The 19854-nt window shown below is 35.4% G+C and overlaps 1 protein-coding gene across 4 annotated transcripts in view; it reads right to left on the bottom strand.

The window, feature by feature from the left end:
- Positions 1-19854, bottom strand: part of PLEKHA5 (pleckstrin homology domain containing A5) — a 244321-nt gene that overhangs the window by 10701 nt on the left and 213766 nt on the right. For 2 of the 4 annotated variants that reach the window (XM_004390233.1, XM_004390236.2), the window contains 9 exons: positions 19083-19184; positions 15449-15560; positions 14625-14671; positions 13705-13893; positions 12671-12791; positions 6562-6680; positions 5113-5322; positions 2297-2449; positions 1468-1592 (listed from right to left, as the gene is read on the bottom strand). In XM_004390233.1, the coding sequence (XP_004390290.1) occupies positions 1468-1592; positions 2297-2449; positions 5113-5322; positions 6562-6680; positions 12671-12791; positions 13705-13893; positions 14625-14671; positions 15449-15560; positions 19083-19184 (1178 nt within the window). The remainder of the gene's footprint in view (positions 1-1467; positions 1593-2296; positions 2450-5112; positions 5323-6561; positions 6681-12670; positions 12792-13704; positions 13894-14624; positions 14672-15448; positions 15561-19082; positions 19185-19854) is intronic. The other 2 variants (XM_004390235.1, XM_004390234.2) reach the window with 1 other exon arrangement.

Genomic DNA, 19854 nt, shown 5'->3' with positions numbered 1-19854 from the left:
CATTCATCTGTTGATGGGCACTGAGGTTGTTTCCACCATCTTGCAATTTGTTTATCCATTCATCTGTTGATGGGCACTGAGGTTGTTTCCACCATTTTGCAATTTGTTTATCCATTCATCTGTTGATGGGCACTGAGGTTGTTTCCACCTTTTTGCTATTGTGAATAATGCTGCAATGAACATGGGCGTGCATATGTCTATTTGTGTCACTGTTCTTCTCTTGGATATATACCTAGGAGTAGGACTGCTGGATTATAAGATACTTCTCTTTCTGGCTTTTTGAGGAAGTGTGATACCATTTTCCATAGTGGTTGTACTATTCTACAATCCCACCAGCAATGCATAAGAGTTCCAATCTCCCCACAACCTCGCGAGCATTTGTTGTTTTCTGTCCCCATCAAATTTTCAGCTAATGGCTTTAAACTATTAGCTGGGGAACATTGCCCAGACCCACTATTTCATTAGGGTTAGCAAAGCAGGGATAATAAAATTCTTCTAAAAACAAAAAATTTCTTCATAAACTATTCGGTTACAGTTTGTTCAGGAAAGGCAAGATAAGTACTTGATTCGTTCTCTTTATGTACCAGTTCTCATAATAAGATGACTCCCTAGCATCCTCCAAAGTGGCCAACAAATGATTTTTTGTTGTTGTTGAATCATTATGAACTCATTTTTTTTTTCTTGCCAAATACTTTTCAAATTCCATCTTGCTATTCGTCGAACAGATAAAGGCATTCTTAGTAACATTAAATCACAGCATTTCTCTTTTCTAGAACAGGAAATTTTTTTCAGAGGCTAGGATTGAGGATGTAGACTAAAGAAAGCTAATTAAGAAATGCAGCTAAAAAATAAATAGCAACTGTCACAGACAATACAGACTTCTGATCAACTTCTATCATAATGTGGACAATGCTGAGATGTTACTTTGCTATAGCTTAATGTGCCCTTCAGCACTTTTTATAAAGGTATCATTTACTGAATACTTCCTAAATACTAAGCACAGTGCTAAGTCCTGTACATACTTTATTTAATCCTTACAAAGCACTTGTGAGATAGAGACTATTATTATCCCCATGTTCACAAGTGAGGAACCTATAAGCATTGTTGTTTTTGTTACCATCGAGTTGATTCTGACTCATGGCGACCCCATGTAAGTCAGAGTAGAACTGTACTCCATAAGTTTTCAATGACTGATTTCTCCGAAGCAGATTGCCAGACCTTTCTTCCAGGGCACATATGAGTGGATTCAAACCACCAATCTTTTGGTCAGCAGCCAAGTACCTTAACCCTTTGCACCACCCAGGGACTCCACCTATAGCTTAGGAAGGTTATACAACTTGCTCAAGATCTTGTAGTTTCTAATATACAAACTGGGACTGGAATCCAAGACTTTCTGACTCTGAAATTCACCATTTTTAAGCAGCTACACAATTTTGTGAATGATCCCCCCCCCCACTTTTAAATTACCTGTATGAAATATCCTCAGGCATTTTTTCCTTGTTTTGTTCTTTATCCATCAGTTCCTCAGACTTTACTCCATTTGGCTCAGGTTTGAAAAGTGTTTCATAAATAACACTTTCAGTTTTACTGACCTGTAGAATAAGAAGAAAACTTTTCTTTTTCACAACATTCTTACCACATTTAATATTTATTAGTAAATATAAAATGATTCCCAAATTAAAAAACTTATTAAAAAACATTATTGTCAGGTGCCGTCGAATTGATTCCGACTCATAGTGACCTCATGTGACAGAGTAGAACTGCCCCATAAAATGTTCTAGTCTGTAATCTTTACGGGAGGGAGCAGGTCCTTCTCCTGTGAAGCCGTTGGGTGGCTACAAACCACCAACTTTTCGGTTAGCAACTGAGTGCTTAACCATTGCACCACCAAGCCCCTTTATTTTCTTATAAAAATATACCATTCCCAAGTATTTACTGATAATAAATTTATATTCAAATGTATTAAAAATAGCTAACATTCTGCACTACTAGGTGGCAAATGTTATTTGCTCAAAGGGATGATGCACATTGCTAAGAGCTGGCTGCTTCAGAGTATAAGGTTATCTGAGTTAACAGCAATTTATTCCAGCCTTGATTGATCATGTTTTAAATTTTCAATTAACCCTTTTTTTAAATGTGGCTGAATACATTAATCAAATGAAATGAAACCTATCATTTCATTTAGTTCTATGGACTGTGACTGAATGTAATACATTTTATTTTCAGCCTTACCACGTGACCTAATCTTCAAAAATTTACCCCTTTAGGAATATCTGTACTGAAATAATCTCTCTACCTCTTCGCTAAAGTCCGTATTTTGAGGTTCAGCTTCTTTTAGTCGGACAATCTCTGCTGCAGGAATTTCATGGTTTGGCTTCACATCATCTTCTCTAATGAGAGTGTCCGGTTCCTTAATGCTACCTGATAACAAGTCATCCCTCCTTCGAATCTGCCGAAAAGACAGACAGCATTTTTAGATTCATACTGTGCATGCACGTATATTTTACACATACCCCAAAAATCAAATCTGTCGTCGTCGATTCTGACTCATAGCGACCCTATAGGACAGAGTAGACTGCCTCATAGGGGTTCCAAGGAGTGGCTGGTGGATTCGAACTGCTGACCTTCTGGTTAGCAGCTGAGCTCTTAACCACTGCACCACCAGCACTCCTATTTTACACATAATACCGGTCAATTTGAAAACAAAATAAAACAAAGAACAACTGAATCTCCACTCCTGAGGGTAACCTGTGGAAATCAACAGAGCAAAATAATATATGTGTGTATATATATGTATAATATATGTAGGAGCCCTGGTGGCATGGTGGTTAAACTGCTAACTGAAAGGTCAGTGGTTTGAACCCACCAGCTGCTTCACTGGAGAGAGATTTTGCAGTCTGCTTTCGTAGAGATTTTACAGCCTTGGAAACCTTAAGCTCTACTCTGGGCAGTTCTACTCTGTCCTGTAGGGTTGCTATGAGCCGGAATCGACTCATTGGCAATGGGTTTGTTTTTTGTTCATATATATATAGCAGTATTCCATATATTTTCCTCATTTTTAATCATCCATTTTGCAATTTGTAAAATGTTCAGTTATTCAACTGTTGCTCTGCTGAATCTCCATTAGCAATGCCTGCTCTTGATTAGACGGGAAGGGGATTTCTAGGACGACACGGAAGGACTTTCAGCTGGTGCATCCAGGTTAGGTCACTACAGATAAACTCTCAGATACTACTAGTAGGCACAAACCGTCTACTAACAGTGGACCACACAGGAGCTACTGGAAAGGTTCACTAGTCGGCTCTCTCTGCATTTATGAAGAGGGGCAACAAGCAAGCAACAGGAAACAGCATGGTGTCATCTGACAAGGCTGAGGTTGATATGTGGACAGTGACTTGGGTTCTCAGGGGAAAAGTACCCCAAAGACAAAGAATCAGCAAAAACTGCCAGAACTTCTTTTAGAAATCCTCTCCGGCTACAATTCAGTCATGTTAAACTAGGACACAGAACAATGCACATTTTATTGGGAGGGGAATTTGGGGCTATCTTAGTAACTCACGTGCACATTTTACATTTGTTGAAAACACTTTTATATTCTTCATATCTCTGTGCTGTAGGCAGGGCACACTGTATTAATACCTGATGTACACTTGAGGAGACTGAGTCCACAGTTGGTGCAAGGGCATCCAACAAGTAATTCAGCTCTGGTCTCTTGAACCCAGGGTTATTTCCGTTTTACTAAGCTGTCTTATTAAAAGAATTAAATAACATAACTATCGATACTATACCCAAACACCACTGCTGCCGAGTTGATTCCAACTCATAATGACCCCATAGGGTTTCCAAGGTTATTATTCTTTTTTTTTAAATTGTGCTTTAGGTAAAAGTTTACAGCTCAAGTTAGTTTCTCATACGAACATTTATACACATTGTCACGTGACCCTAGTTGCTATCCCTTCAATGCGACCACACATTCCTCCTTTCCACCCTGGATTTTCTGTGTTCATTCAACCAGCTCCTATCCCTTTCTGCCTTCTCATCTCGCCTCTGGACAGGAGCTACTCATTTAGTATCATGTATCTACTTGAACTAAGAAGCACACTCTTCATAAGTATCATTTTACGTCTCACAGTCCAGTCTATTCTTTGTCTGAAGAGCTGGCTTCTGGAATGGTTTTAACAGAGAGTTTGGGGGCCACATCTTCTGGGGTTCCTCCAGTCTCAGTCAGACCATTAAGTCTGATCTTTTCACTAGAATTTTGAGTTCTCCTGCGCTGTCGGGGACTCTGTTCTGTTCTCTGTCAGGGCGATTACTGGCAGTAGCCAGGCATCATCTAGTTCTTCTGGTCTCAGGTTGATGGAGTTTCTGGTTTCTGTGGACCCTTTTGTCTCTTGGGCTAATATTTTCCTTGTGTGTTTGGTGTTCTTCATCCTTCTTTGTTCCAGGTGGGTTGGGACCAACTGATGCATCTTAGATGGCTGCTCGCTAGCTTTTAAGACCCCAGATGCGACTCCCCAAAGTGGGATGCACAACGTTTTCTTAATAAACTTTGTTATGCCAGTTGACCTAGATGTCCTCTGAAACCATGGTCCCCAGATCCCTGCCCCTGCTACACTGTCCTTCAAAGTGTTTAGTTGCGTTTAGGAAACTTCTTTGCTTTTGGTTTAGTCCAGTGGTGCTGACTAGTGTGTGTTGTCCTTCCCTTCACCTAAGGTAATTCTTGTCTACTATCTAGTTAGTGAATTCCCCTCTCCCTCCCTCCCTACCCTCGTAACCATCAAACAATGTTGTCTTCTGTGTTTAAACCTTTTCTTGAGTTCTTGTAATAGTGGTCTCATACAATATTTGTCCTTTTGTGACCGATTAATTTCTCCAAGGCTAGTATTCTTTACAGAAGCAGACTGCCACATCTTTCTCCCATGGAGCCACTGGTGGTTTCGAACCAGAAACCTTTTGGTCGGCAGTCAACTGTTTTACCCTCTGTGCCACTAGGGCTCCTTATCCATACGATAGACCTTTAAAAATCCATCGATGATGTAACTCTATGATTGATTCTAAGATTCAAGTGATGGTAGATTTACACACAAGGACAATCATAAGCAACTGATATACCTGGGTAATCCTGAGTGAATTATCCCTTAAATTTGAAGGGCTTTGTAAGGGTGACTGGTCTGAAGCACCAATAACATTTAACCCTTTTTTCTTTTCCCTTAGGCATGCTTGTTGATGTCTCCTGATTCTTTCCATTTGCTCTTCTACAGTCATCCTAGGTCGAGCACTTTCAGCCAAACAGAGCTGTTCTACTGCACTTCTTGGTCGTTCCTTCAAATTAAAAATAAACACATGAATACATAAGAATGAAAAGTATGATGGAATAAACACGTCCTAAAATGCTTTATTTTGTTTTCAAAATAAAAAGTGGAAATTCTGAATGCCACTTAGCGAAAACCAGAAAAGCAAACAAAGTTACTTTATCCTTAACTGGGAATTGGTGATGTATGGTCAATGATGGAAAGGGAGAGAAATACGGGAGAGAGAGAAGAGGCACTTAGCAAGGGTATTTTGTTGTAAACAACAACAAAAAACAAGTCAGAAAAGGGTATGGCAGCTCTGAAGTGAGCTTATTCCACATGGTCCAGTAGTCTAATCCACTGCTCGGAAGCAGGAAGATTCCTATTGTTAGCTGCTAGTGTACATATCTCAAACTGGAAGAAGCAAGGAAGCATATCTTCTAAATATCAGAGATTTTACGTTTAATGTAAATGTAATGCTTTAAATCACACATCAACTGTGAAAAGACTAATAGAGGAAACACCCTAAGATATTTTCTCATCAATAATAAAATAAGAAATATGTTTCTTATAAATCTCACTCTCCTGTTTGAAAACGTCATCCATCCATCCATGCGTCCATCCACTCACTCACCCACCTACCTACTACTTATCTCTGGTTCATTTTTATGGTTTTCCTTATTTGCTTCCAGTTCATGTTATATCAACTAAAGGCCTTAAAAATATTAGTCACGTTACACAAGAAATTCTTATTTCTCACTTTCTTTCTAAAGATGTGAGTTACAGGTCTGGGACTGTTTTCTACTGTATAACATAAACATCTTAAAAAGCTCAAGAAGAAACTAAAAGGAAAAGAGGACAATGAAAAGTTTTAATATGCAGAATTGATGATGATCCTCATTTATTACACAATAAAGCACGTACACTTTTACAAAAAAAGAAACTTTTGAGGAGCCAGAGGACATGTCTATCACTCTCATCAAAGGAAATTTTTAGAGGAATGAAGGAAAATTTTTAGATGGGTACAGTACAGCTGTAAGGAAACAAATTCCACACCTAGCTAGTCAAAAGAAACCCAGAATTAGTTATTGACTAAATCTGTACTCTTTGAAGTGTTAATTACTTAACTGTATTCTTAACAATTAAGATTATTAAGTTTTTCTTAGACTACGTAAAAAATTTCTGACAAAACACTAGAAATGGAAATGCATATAAGGATGCTCTGAATAGCTTTGAGAAGCTTTCTAGAAATTAATTTCCAGCTAAATACCGTTCTTAGATCCATCATCTTCTTAGTTTTCCTTAAGGTTACATATGAGGCTATTGTCGAAGATTCAGGTGTTGGTGATTTAGTTCTTGGAGGGACTACTCCAACAGGAAAGTGGGAACCTAAAAATTAAAATAGCAGAACGCTCTTCAAGACATCTTTCATAGAACATTGCTTTCTATTGACATATTCAGTTTCTGAGGCTTTTAAATTCAGAAGGAAAATTAACTGTATGAAAAGAGCCAGGAAAAAGGTAGTAACAACTCATTAGTTTACCTAATAAATCAGCCAATGATATTACTAGACAAATTGAGGGTTAATTCAGAAATAATGTTCTACAGATTAACAGATGACATTAATAACATCGAAAAATAATTATAAAATTCTCTCTTGTTGGACTGATGTCTCTGCTATTCTAAATTTACTTTTGAAGTAGCCTTTTTTTTACTTCATGGATCATATATCCTCACAATACTTAATGGATTACATATCCTAACAGAATCCTGTGAAGAAGATAAAGAAGGTAAATGAAGTGCACCACACCAAACCAGTCCCAAACCCATTGTTGTTGAATTGATTCCAACTCATAGCGGCCCTATAGAACTGCCCCATAGTGTTCCAAGATCGTAGTCTTTATGGAAGCAGACTGCCAAATCTTTCTCCCTCGGAGCAGCCGGTGGGTTTGAACCACTGACCTTTTGGTTAGCAGCTGAGTGCTTAACTACTGTGCCACCAGGGCTCCTTGAAGTGCAGCATATACGAGTTAATTTATTTTCTCATGTCCATAAACTCACTTATAGTGTGGTTACAGCTCCTGCTTTAGCTCTTTCCACTGCTGCTCTGCTTCACGAGGTGTTCATAACATTGTGAGAAGTTGGAAGGACCTCAGTTCAATCCTCTCACAAACTACAGATTAGTCAAGTTAATGGTTCAGAAAGTTTAAGTGATTTACCTAAATTATCTTAATTTCTTTCTCAATAAAAAACCTACTAACAATGATATTAACAATAGTTACCTATAGGCAGCCATCATCATGTTCTCTTCTGTATTTTTCAAAATTCCTAACATGAACATATACCACTTTATATAGAAAACAAACCAATAAATAAGTATATTATTAACATAATAAAAACTAACAGTAAATTAACATATAAAATGTATTCAGACCAAGTAATTTCTAAATTTGAAATATTTTACTAGTGGAATTTCAAATGGTTGCCATCTTGTGTAAACAGAATATATACAATCTTCCTGTGAGTGTCTCTTACTAAAGATATCAGTAAAAGAACACATAAAGATCACAATGGTTTTGTTAAAAAAAAACCTCATTCTCTTTGAGCTTACTTAAAGTTACATCAGTTAAGAACAATAATTTTTAAGTGTGTAAGCAGAAAAAAATAAGTCTTTTTTTTTTTTTAAAGACAAACAGTAGATCAACCATTTAGGGCCTCTTTAGGTTCCTACAGCTTGATTAAGCTTTAATGTTGTTTATGAACTCTGAGTATATTTATTACACAGTTGTACATTTGAGCTGAACAGGTAATTCTGCAATTCAAACAATGAAAAAGCACTCTTATGCTATTTAGTGGCCCTTTAAAAAAAATCCTACTTAAAGTCATGTGGCACAAAAAAATGCACCATAATTGACTGGTGTATTTCAGACATTTATTTAGAAGAGATCCTATGATTATATTATTTAAAAATGGCGGGGAGGGGGGAAGAAAAACAATAACAGCAAACAAACAACTTTTAAAACAGTAAAACTTCCAGAAGAATTCAAATCACATGAGAGTACATGGTATTTCAGATGACAAGTGAATATATGCATCAGTGGAAAGAATAATAGCTAATCTACTTCACTTTTTCCAAGTCAATTAAATTCCTATTAGTGAATTAAAAGCACTTTACATAATCACTCATTAAATAATTTCTACATTTTGTAAACTTAATCAGTTACATTTATTCAATATCATGGGGTATTGTGACTATGTAGGGGCCCCCAAAAAGAATGGAATAGAAAATGCAAAATTAAAAGAATGAAACACACAGTTCTTATTGTATATATGCTTCAAACACTTCCCCTAAAGAAGAGACTATAATTCAGATGCCCACAGGGATTAATAATGTCACACGTGACAAATGGCATCTCTCTTTCTCTCTCCATATCCTACTCAGCTTCAGCAGATCAGTGCTGTTGGCAAACAGGGGCAGTCTGGCCAGATCTTTTGAACTTTTAAGAAAAGCTAGAGTCCTGATCAATCAATCTAGTTTCTTTTTTTGGGGGCGTGAAGAGAGTGTAAAAAATTACACAACAATCTTATTTATAAAAATTAATGCAAAAATCTGAAATAAATCATTATTGGATAGAATCTAGCAGTCCATTAAAGGAAAAATATACCCTGATTAAGTAAGGCTTATTAGTAAACACATAAATTATAACTCACTACATTAATAATAAGAGAAAATAGAAGCATTAAGAAAGACATTTAATAAATTCAATATCCTTTCATGAGAATAAATAGATACTTCCATAATATAAAATGTAGATATCCCAAACCAAGGCCAGTATCACGATCAATGGGAAAAAATTAGAGCCATTTCCATTAAAAGCAGGAACAGAATTAAGATGTCCATTAAATCGTCTATATCTTAACGCTATTATGGAGCTACTAGCTCCGGCAAAGGAAGTAAGAGTTATAAAATTTAGGAAGGAGAAAGGAGAATTATAATTATGATAGAACTGTGTATCTGGAAAATCCAAGTGAAACCAACTGAAATACTACTCAGAACAGTTACGTAATTAAGAAAGGTATTGTCAGTCTTTAGCCATTCTGGTGTACGTGTAGTAGTACCTCACTGTGGTTTCAATTTGCATTTCCCTGATGCCCAAAAAGCCTGAGTTCCTTTTCGTATGCTTATTTGCTATGTGAATATATTCTTGCTGCCACAAATGTTGTATACTCCTTGAATTTTATATCATGACCATGCATTATGTTTTTAACTACAAGAATAAGAACAACAATATACAGTCAGTGTTTGTTTTGGTTTACCCACATATTTACTATTTTCTTTCATTCCTTTTAGCTTCTCAGATCTTCTGCATCTGATCAATTTTCCTTCTATCTGAAGTAATGCAGAACTCTTAAGTGATGGTCAAGAAGTGGCAAACTCTCAGTTTTTATTTGTCTTTATCCTTCCCTTCTTTTATTACGGTAAAATGTATACTAAAATGCATCGATCTTAAGGGTACAATTGATGAGGTTTAACAAATGTATATACCTGTGTAAGCATCCGAATTTAGATAAAGACCATCACCATCACCCCAAAAAGCTCCTTTCCAGTCAATCCCACGCTTTGCAACGACTGTTCTGATGTCTGTCACCAACAGACACCAATCTTTGCCTTTTCTCAAACTTCATGAAACGGAATCATTCACTATTACTTCTTTTGTTTTGGGCTTCTTTCACTCACTGTAATTTTTTTTTTATATTCATACATGTTGTGGAGATTCATACATGCTGTACATTAATTAATAGTTCATTTTTTAAAAATTGCTGAGGAGTATTCTATTGTTTGAAGATAACACAATTTGTTTATTTACTGATAGATATATGAGTTGTTCCCAGTTTTTCTCCATTATGAATTACAGATAAAGACAGCTCTGACTCATGGCGACCCTACGTACAACAGAACAAACCTATGCCCGGTCCTGTATCATTCTCATGGTAACAGGCATGCTCGAATTCATTGTATTATGAACTAAAGCTGCTATAAAAATTCTTGTACTAGTATTTTTGAGGAATGTATTCATTCTCTCAGGTGAATATATAGGAATAGATTGCTGGATCATACGATAATTGCATATTTCATTTTATAAAAAGCTGTTGAACACTTGTTACATTTTACGCCACCACCAGAAATGTGAATTTCAGTTGTTCTGTATCCTAATTAGCACTTAGTATGTTCAGTCTTTTTAAGTTTAGCCATTTTAGACAGAGTGAATTGTGGTTTTAATGTGCATTTAGTTGGCATTTCCTTATGATTAATAAGGGTAGAAACTTTTCATATGCTTATCATTGTAGATCTTACTTTGTTAAGTGTCCAAGTCTTTTGTCCACTTTTTTACTGGGTTGTTTGTCTTTATTACTGACTTGTAGGAGTTCTTTATACATGAAGTTTTAAAGGGACTTCAAAAAAGTCCATTGATCAGTTTTCACTCAGAGTACAGCCCTCTGAGGCGCCCAGCTTACTTGAGAGATCTCCTATCAGACTCATAATTTGTTTAGGCTCTGAGCTCTGTCCTGTCACAAGGTGAACCTGGCTTTGCTGTTTCCTTTAACTTCTTGGTTCCGTCCTTCATGTAGTTTATCTCCTCTGGCAATTCCTTTATTTACTTTTTCCCAACTTGGTGATGCTCTTTTAAAGAAAAAAATTAAAATGACGTTTACCAGCATTTACCATCGTTTTCTGTGGGAGGAGTGGTGGTCAGGGTATCTAGTTTGACAGATTGCCAAAAAGATTATCGTTTGTTTGCATTGTGATTTTTCTGGAATGTATAATAACCTGCACCAATAAGATGAGAATTGAGACTATGAGTATTTAATTTATATTTTGTATGAACAGGAAAGAAGGTAATAAAGACTTTCAAAGAGGAGACAATATGATTTGGATAAGAAACAGAAAGGTGTATAAATATAAAGTTTTCAAGATTTCAGTACTTTTCTAAAGAAAAAGTTCGCATTACCAAAAAACAAACCCATTGTCTTCAAGTTGATTCTGACTCATAGCAACCCTACAGGACAGGGTAGAACTGCCTCATAGAATTTGCACGGAGTGCCTAGTGGATTTGAACTGTCGACCTTTTGGTTAGCTACTGAGCTCTTAACCACTGCGTCACCAGAACTTCCAAAATTGACATTAAAAAAAAAAAAACAAAAACCAAACCCATTGCTGTCGAGTCGATTCCGACTCATAGCAACCCTACAGGGCAGAGCAGAACTGCCCCATGGGGTTTCCAAGGAGCAGCTGGTGGATTTGAACCATCGACCTTTTGGTTAGCAGCCAAGCTCTTAACCACTACGCCACCAGGGCTCCAAATTGACATTAGATGACTTAAAAAAAAGTTCCCATTTTGGAAAAAGATATGTGAACATTACCACTTAAAGAGTTTTTCAAACTGTATATGTGACCCTTTAGCAGATTATAAAATTCAGTCTAGTGGGTTATGAGCAGCATTTTTTTGTTCTAAAAAATATCACATCTTGCCATATTTGTTTTATCTCTATATAAGTACATCTACACACACACACACACACACGCGCGCGCACACACACACACTTTTCTTGGTGAACCACCTGAAAGTGAGTTGCAGACACGTTTCTCGTGTTTAGAATTCACTTAACACATTGTCCGACATAACTACAATATAATGAAAACATCTACTGTTATCTAGTATCTAGAATATATTCAAATTTCCAAAATTGTCCCAAGAATGTCTTCAAGAGCTTTTTCTTTGAAACATGAGCCAGTCAAGGTTCAGCACTGAATTATATTTGGCTTTATCTTTTCAATCTGGAATAGTCTTCCTCCATCCTACTCTTTTCTTCACGACATTGATTTCTAGAAGTATGACTCGCATTTAAAGAAAAGGTCAGAGTGCACATAGGAAGAAAAAGTATTATTTCATGAAATTTATTTTATAGAACTGTGTGAAAATTTATTTCAGCTCCTAATTCCTCATGAACGATTTTGAAATAGGGGGAAAAGAAAATCCTATGACAACAGAAAGCTTTTGAAAAGTTTGACGTAAACTTATTTCTCAGCATAACCTAACCTGAATGGGTGTGAAGCTTTTTAATAGTCTTTATCTATCCCACTCAGAATGAGTATTCCAGAAATTTTAATGTTTTTAAAAAGGGGGTGTTGCCTTATTTCTAACCAAGATGAACCATGGTACTTTCATAATAACTGAAAACTTAATTCAGAAACTTAACAGATTCCAAAGGTTTTAGATAAGGGATTGTGGACTTGTGTAAGTCCACAATATGTAAAATGAATTTACTGCTAAGATGTCTGAAAAATACAGGAGATAAAACATATGCCAAATGCTGACCTTTAACAACTGAAGATTCTATTTCTGAAACAGGTTCTGATTTTTCTTCTCCATTAGACTCATCGACTTCTGCCACTGTTGTTAACTCTGGTTCACTCTTGTAGAGTCTATAGTCTGGACCCTTGAAAGGAAGATATGTAATTACAAAAAAAACAAAAAAAAAAAAAGCCAAAACTTTCCTTTAAAATGTCTACCTCTAAAGTCTAAAATCTCAAATTCTAAAAATTAACAACCCCATACTCAGCTATCTTGGAAGTAACACAATTTATACATACATCATAACTAAGGTAGAAAAAGAATTTGAAAGAATTATAACTAGTAAAACTTTTGGTTCTGAAATTAAGAATATTCCTCTTTAGGGATAAAGTCATTAGAACATTTTCATCACAGCATAACTGAAGTCTAAAAAAATCATATCAAATGAACTCAAGAAATTTTCAGATTTAGAAGGTGGCCTGAGTAAGTGAGGATCCATCATAGTGCTGATTCCTGTTAAAGACAGACATTCTGTTGCTCTCAAAATAAACTCTATTTCTTTTTTTCCTCTCTTTGCTTTTTATATTTTATAGTTATTTGCTTAACCCTAAACACTGTATTTTTGATTTCCAGTAGTAACATGTCCCCTTGGCAATGTCCACGTCCATTAGCAATTCTCCTAGACCGAACTGCCCATGTCCCAACCTCTTCATTATTCCTAGTGATGATCCCATTCTTTCTCTAATCTTTCTGGTCCAAAAATATAATTTGCCTCTAATATCCTGAAATGGTATATTTAAAATTTGGCTCCTTCAAGATGGGCAAAATAAAGTAACCACAATCATGAAAATACATGAACAAATGAGAATGGTAAAAACAGAACAGGAAAAACACACATGACAAAGTTAGATATATAAACAAAAAAGCACTGGCTAAAAGTAGGGTTATAAGAAAAATGGGTGATAATTAAAGAAAAGGTTTGACTGCAAAATAAAATAATTTTAAAAAAGGAAAGGGCACGCATGATTGATTATTCTGTGGCTATTGCAGCCACTTACACAGTGAGATCCATTTCTTGGATATCCTTGAACTTGGTGAATCTTCTTCTCTTCAGGCAGATGCACTGGGCCCCTGCTATAACAGAGCAAGGAGCTGCTATCACTGGGCAGAGGGGGGATTATGGGAGGCTGCTCTGTAAAGTCATAGGACCGAGGAAGTGGAGGACGAGGTGGGGCTACTTCCTCTTCCTAAAGATTGTAGAATAGTCACCTTATTTAGATAAGCATATTGAATTAAATATACCTAATTTTTTTCAATGGTAAATTAACTTACATTCACTTTAAGATAATTAAAGGGACACTGTCAAGCTGAAAGTCTCATACTGAAAAGTAAAACCAAAAAATTCTACGATAGCCAATAACTGGGTTTTAAATATGGAAGTATTCAATTTCTTCTGTAATGCACAGGTGTGGCTCACACTGCAGCTCAACATCAAAACAGACTACTGTATGAAACTGTTTTATTTCATTTTAAAAATAAAAGGAAAGGATCAATTTAAAAATTGAATTTTTTCTCAAATTCAAGAGAAAAAAAGGAGAAACAGTTCTCTTTGATTGGTTTTTATGCAAAATTCAAAACCAAAGATTCTTTCAATTAGGTTGACAGTATCTCTTTGCAGCTATAATTTCTTTATGCCATGCATGATACACAGCTGACTTAACTTTTTAAAAAAGTATGACAATTTTAAAGTTCTAACACAGATAAAAGTGGAGATTCAATTTTTTTGCATTAAGAAAAGGAAAGAAAAAACACATTTGTTAACGTATCAAATTACTGAGCCAATAAAATTTCACGATTAAGACAATAACTTCTGAATAGCATATATATAAAAAACATTTTTTGTTCAAAGTTGAGAAAACTTCATTTCATGCATTAAATATTTAAAATCATTATAGTTGAAAATACAATCCAAACTCACCTCATTTTTGTACTTGACTGTTGAGAAGGGCTTTGACCCTATCATACCTGTTAAAAAATTATAAAATAAATGATTATACTAAACTCATCTCTCTAAGTCTACAGAAAAAAAAACAAAACAAACAAAAAAAGAATTTCATTTTACTTCTTTTAAATGAAGCCTTCCATTTTTAATTCCTCATTTGTTAATGCTTTCAGGATTTGAAACCAATTACATTAAAAAAAAATAGAAATTAAAATATCCAGTTTTAACAACAGTACGGGCCAATGGTTTTCCTCGAATATTACCGGTGTAAGTGTAATTTGATATAAGCCTTCAGGATGGCAATCTGGCTGTACCTATTAAAATGGAAGATGTGTGCTAGAAATCTCACTTCCTGGAATCTATTAAATGTGGTTCCGATATACGTACATTAACGTCCATTTCAACCTGATGGCAACTGGTATGGCAGCAAAAACTAGTAACAACCTACATGCCCATCAATACAGAAATGGATAAATAAATCATAGTTAATCCACTGTATTGTGTTAAGAGGGAAAAGTAAATTGTGGAAAATAGTATAATATGAGCCCATTTTTTTGCTGTGGGGAAAAAAATTCCTAAAACCAAAGTACCACGTGTGTGTTTACTCACAAAACAGTGGCTATTTTTGTGAGGGTGAGACCGGCAGGGCTTGCTTGTGTGTGGACTGAATAAAGAAGAGTGCTTGTTTCTGATGTCAAAACATCCACTAAAGTAATAAAATAACCCAATTATCCGTGCCATTCCATTTAGATATAATACTGTAGCCAAATACCGCCTAATAAAATACAAAGCTAATTTACCTGTTTCTGTAGTGCCTCTTTGCTGTTTGTGCTTACTTAGCCCTTCCATGACATCCTGAATTCTCCAAAGTTCTTTCTGAATCTGTGCACGTTGAATTCCTGCTGGCTCAGTCTATCAATAAAATGGATAAATCACGTACAAGAGAAACCATAAAATAAAGTCATAAATTCCACTAATTATATATATATATATATATGTATGTATATAAATGAGAATTCTAAATGCAATGGATTAAATTTTGAGAATATTTAATATGATCTATATGACTCCCAATTTTGCAACTTAAGTGGAAAACATAAAAGTTAAGCAGAGAAAGAAAGAAAATTAATTTTTCAAACTGAAGTGAAATATTTCATGTATCTCCAATGGGTAGTTTAAGTAGTCAGCTCTTAAGTAAGCTTTGCCTTACGTTATTTATGATCTTTAAAAATCATACTGATCAGAAGATCAAAAACAAAATAAAACAAAACAACCCTCACAAGCCCCAAACTCAAACAAAAATAACTTTCCTAGGGAAAAAAAAAGGAAAGCTTCCTAAGGTCTAGAACATAAAGGGAAATGCCAAAAGGAAGAAAAAGAAGAAGAAAAAAAAAACGGTCACTAAAAAAATACATTTAGAAGAGTTTTGAGTGATAGAGTTAAATACATAGATTTTCAGGATGAATTTTCAAATTTAGAATCCAAATTTATCAATGCCATTCTCTAGCCTATGTTATATCCACTTTCTTACTTTTAATACCCCGTATCACGCCCTCAGACTAAATATCCCAACCGAAACAGAGAAAAAAGATCAAATGGGTTTTCTCTTAAGATTTTATTAGCACTCCATGACTCTTACTGATAAATATTTTGGATAACAGTAAACACCATATTTTATGAATGTAACTTTATTTAAGAAAGAGGTAATAAACTATAAAAACTATCACATTACCTAGCAAAGTATTTTTAATATCAGTTTTTGAAGACTATATAAGTATTAGATATATTTCATCAGCAAATTTAAAAAGTCCTCAGAAGAGTAGAAATAGTTCTCAAAGTATAAGCCTAAAGACTATGTACTAACACTGCCTCAAAAAGGCAGTACTACATAAGCTTAGTTATGTAGTTTTCTAGCCACAGGATAGAAGTATGAAAGTAAAAGGAGGAAGTACTCACACAAGACCCAAACACGACAGCCCAGAGATGTGGATACTGATAAAGACTTATCAGGAGAGAAGATCAACTACAAAAATGAGACACTGGCACATGTTCTATAAAGAATATGCATTACGTTTCTAACAATAAAAAATACACATTTTTCTCATCTGAAAAGTATACAATGAAAATCTTTTACTTTTCTAACCCTTGTTATCAATTTGAGTTGTCTATCAATTACCTACTCATATTTTTTGTCCATTTTTCTATTGGACTGTTTCTACACATCAAAAAGAGAACATTTCTTGCCAATCTAGACAGTAAACCCTTGTTAAATTTTAGAGTTGGAAGATTTTGATGTTTTCCAGTATGCCATCTATTAACTCTGTCTACATTGCTTCTGTTGCGGAGAAATCTTTAATTTTGATAGAGTCGAATTTCAACAATTTTTTTTCTCTTTCCCTCCCTTCCTCCTTTTTTCTTCCTTCCTTCCTCACTTTTGTCTTTCCCATCCTCCCACTTTCAATTCTGCTTTGTGGGTAGTATTTTTTGGGTCTTGTTTGAGAAGCCCATCCCCACTCTACACTTCCTGTTATTAGCTTTATAATTTTACTATTTACCTTTAGGTCTCGAATGCATTTGAAGTTCACGTTTGTATATAGCATGAGCAAGGCATCAATACAGTGAGCCTGTTTTCCAATACCATCAACTAATGTATCTTTTCCTTACTGATTAAATACCAACTTTTCACGTATTCATGGTCTGCTGCTGAGCTTTCTACTCTGTTCCATTGGTCTATTTTTGCCCTGTACCATGTTTAACACCATGGTTTTGTATTATATTTGCTTGTTTACTTATTTATTTAACAAATAGTATGTTTTATGTGCATGGTTCTACTCTAAGTGCTTCAAAAACATCAAGACATTTGATCTTCATAATAACTCAACATGGGTAGCTACTACTCTTATTTTCTTTTAAAGCTGAAGAAACGGAGGCCCAGGGTGGTTATGTAACTGGTCCAACACCACATGTGCAATGTCATAGAGCATGCCTTCTATACTTGCCCTTTTTCTCCCCTCAAAATAGATTAACTATCTATGAGATTTAATTATAACCTTGAAAATATTAGAATCATTTTGTTAACTTCGCCAGAAAATTCTGCTGGAAATTTGGTTAAGAATATAGTTCTATGTATGGGAAGAATTTTCATCTTGATAATGTCACACCAATTATAATTCTCTATTATTCAGGTCTTCTTAATGTCCTTTAATTACATTTTTACAACAAACATTTTTTGTTAAGTTAGATCAAGGGCTGGTGAACTGCTGTGGCCCACAGTCCCTTTCTACATGGCCTTGAGCCAAAAATGGATTTTACATTTTCAAGGAGTTAAGAAAATAAAAACTAAAACAAACAAAAATATGTGACAGAGTGTATGTACCTGCAACATCTAAAATATTTAATATCTGGCCTCTTACGGAGAGTATGCTGACCACTGGGTTAAGCCTTGTTATTGGTGTTAGCTGCCGCCGAGTCAATCTTTTCCTCTTTTATATTTAATATCTTATTTTTGTAGTTGATTATTAACAGTGCTTTAACTGTAGTTTTTAAAAAGAAGTCACAGCCATGTGTGGCTATTTAAATTTAAATAATTAAAATGAAATACAATTAAAAATCCAACTCCTTAACCATACTAGCCACATTTCAAGTGCTCAACAGCCCCATGTGGCTAGTGGCTATTACAATGGAAAGCACAAATACAGAAGAGCTCATGTTTGATAGGTCGACCTCGTTGATTATCTTTTATTCATTTTACCGATTTGCCTGTTGAGTCCACTGGGGTTCCAATAAAGATGATCAAATTTATATACTGTCACAGGCATTAAATGACTTCTATTGTTTTTAAAAACATATATTATCTCCATTCCTCCAAAACTTTAAGATGGGTTATTATTTCTATTTTAGAGATGAGAAGACTAAGACCTGGAACATGATCCCAGATCTACTGGTTTACAAAGCCAGATTCTTTATATCAAATAGTGCTGTAGCTTCCCCTATTCTAATAATGTCAGTCCAGTTAATAGGTTAACTATAATTTGACAAAACAGACATACATTTAATACAGAATGGATTAGAAGAAATAAAAGAACATAAAAAGATACAATTTCCATTATTTTATAAATTCATATACATCAATACCTCAATCCCAAATGATACAGATAAGACTTCAGAGGAATATGAAGCCACATTTACAGGATTCAGTGACAGAACTCAGACATGTAGGAGTAGAGAAGATTCTAGGGCTCATCAAATACCCAATGCAACAAAGAACTTTAAAACAATGAGAGGGTGGGCTACATTGTGAGATATACAATCCTTGTAATTCAAAGTATTCAAAAGTGGGTCTGAGCTAGTCTGAGTACAAAAATTCTAAGGGTATACATGAATCTAACCAGGTGGGTTATATAGTACCGGTCAAAACCAGTTAAAGCAACATACCTGAACCTCACCAAGTCGATCTAGTTGTTCTTGCATCTGGTTCCTGGTAACGGTTACATCGTATTCTAACTTATCATATTCTCTCCATGCTCGTTCCAGTTCCTAAAACAAAGAGTATTTTAATTACTTTAACAGGAAAATGTGCTTTTATGGTGTTATTCATTAAACACCCTTTCTAGATCTTAGAAAATTATGTAGATTATATTGGGCAAAATAAAATATCATATTCCTTTACTGTTTTTCCCTTTTTTTGCCCAATTCAACAAGATTTACTGAGTAACTTAGGTATTTTTATTTTTTTTATTGTACTTTAGATGAAGCTTTACAGAACAAATAGTTTCTCGTTAAATAGTTAGTACACATATTGTTTCACGGCAATGGTTAACAACCCCATGACATGTCAACACTGTCCCTTGTCCACCTTGGGTTCCCTATTACCAGCCCTCCTGCACCCTCCTGCCTTCTAGTCCTTGTCCCTGGACTGTTGTGCCCCATTAGTCTCATTTTGTTTTATGGCGCTGTCTAATCTTTGGCTGAACGGTGAACCTCAGGAGTGACTTCATTACCGAGCTAAAAGGGTGTCTGGGGGCCATACTCTTGGGGTTTCTCCAGTTTGTCAGGTCAGTAAATCTGGTCTTTTTTTTGTAAGTTAGAATTTTTTCTACATTTTTCTCCAGCTCTGTTCGGGACCCTCTATTGTGATCCCTGTCAGAGCAGTCAGTGGTGGTAGCTGGGCACCATCTAGTTGTGCTGGACTCAGTCTGGTGGAGGC

This window comes from Trichechus manatus, unplaced genomic scaffold (genome assembly GCF_000243295.1).
Source record: "Trichechus manatus latirostris isolate Lorelei unplaced genomic scaffold, TriManLat1.0 scaffold00289, whole genome shotgun sequence".
NCBI lineage: Eukaryota > Metazoa > Chordata > Mammalia > Sirenia > Trichechidae > Trichechus > Trichechus manatus.
The sequence above is the reverse complement of the archived record's forward strand: the minus strand, read 5'-3'. Positions and strand labels throughout refer to the sequence as shown.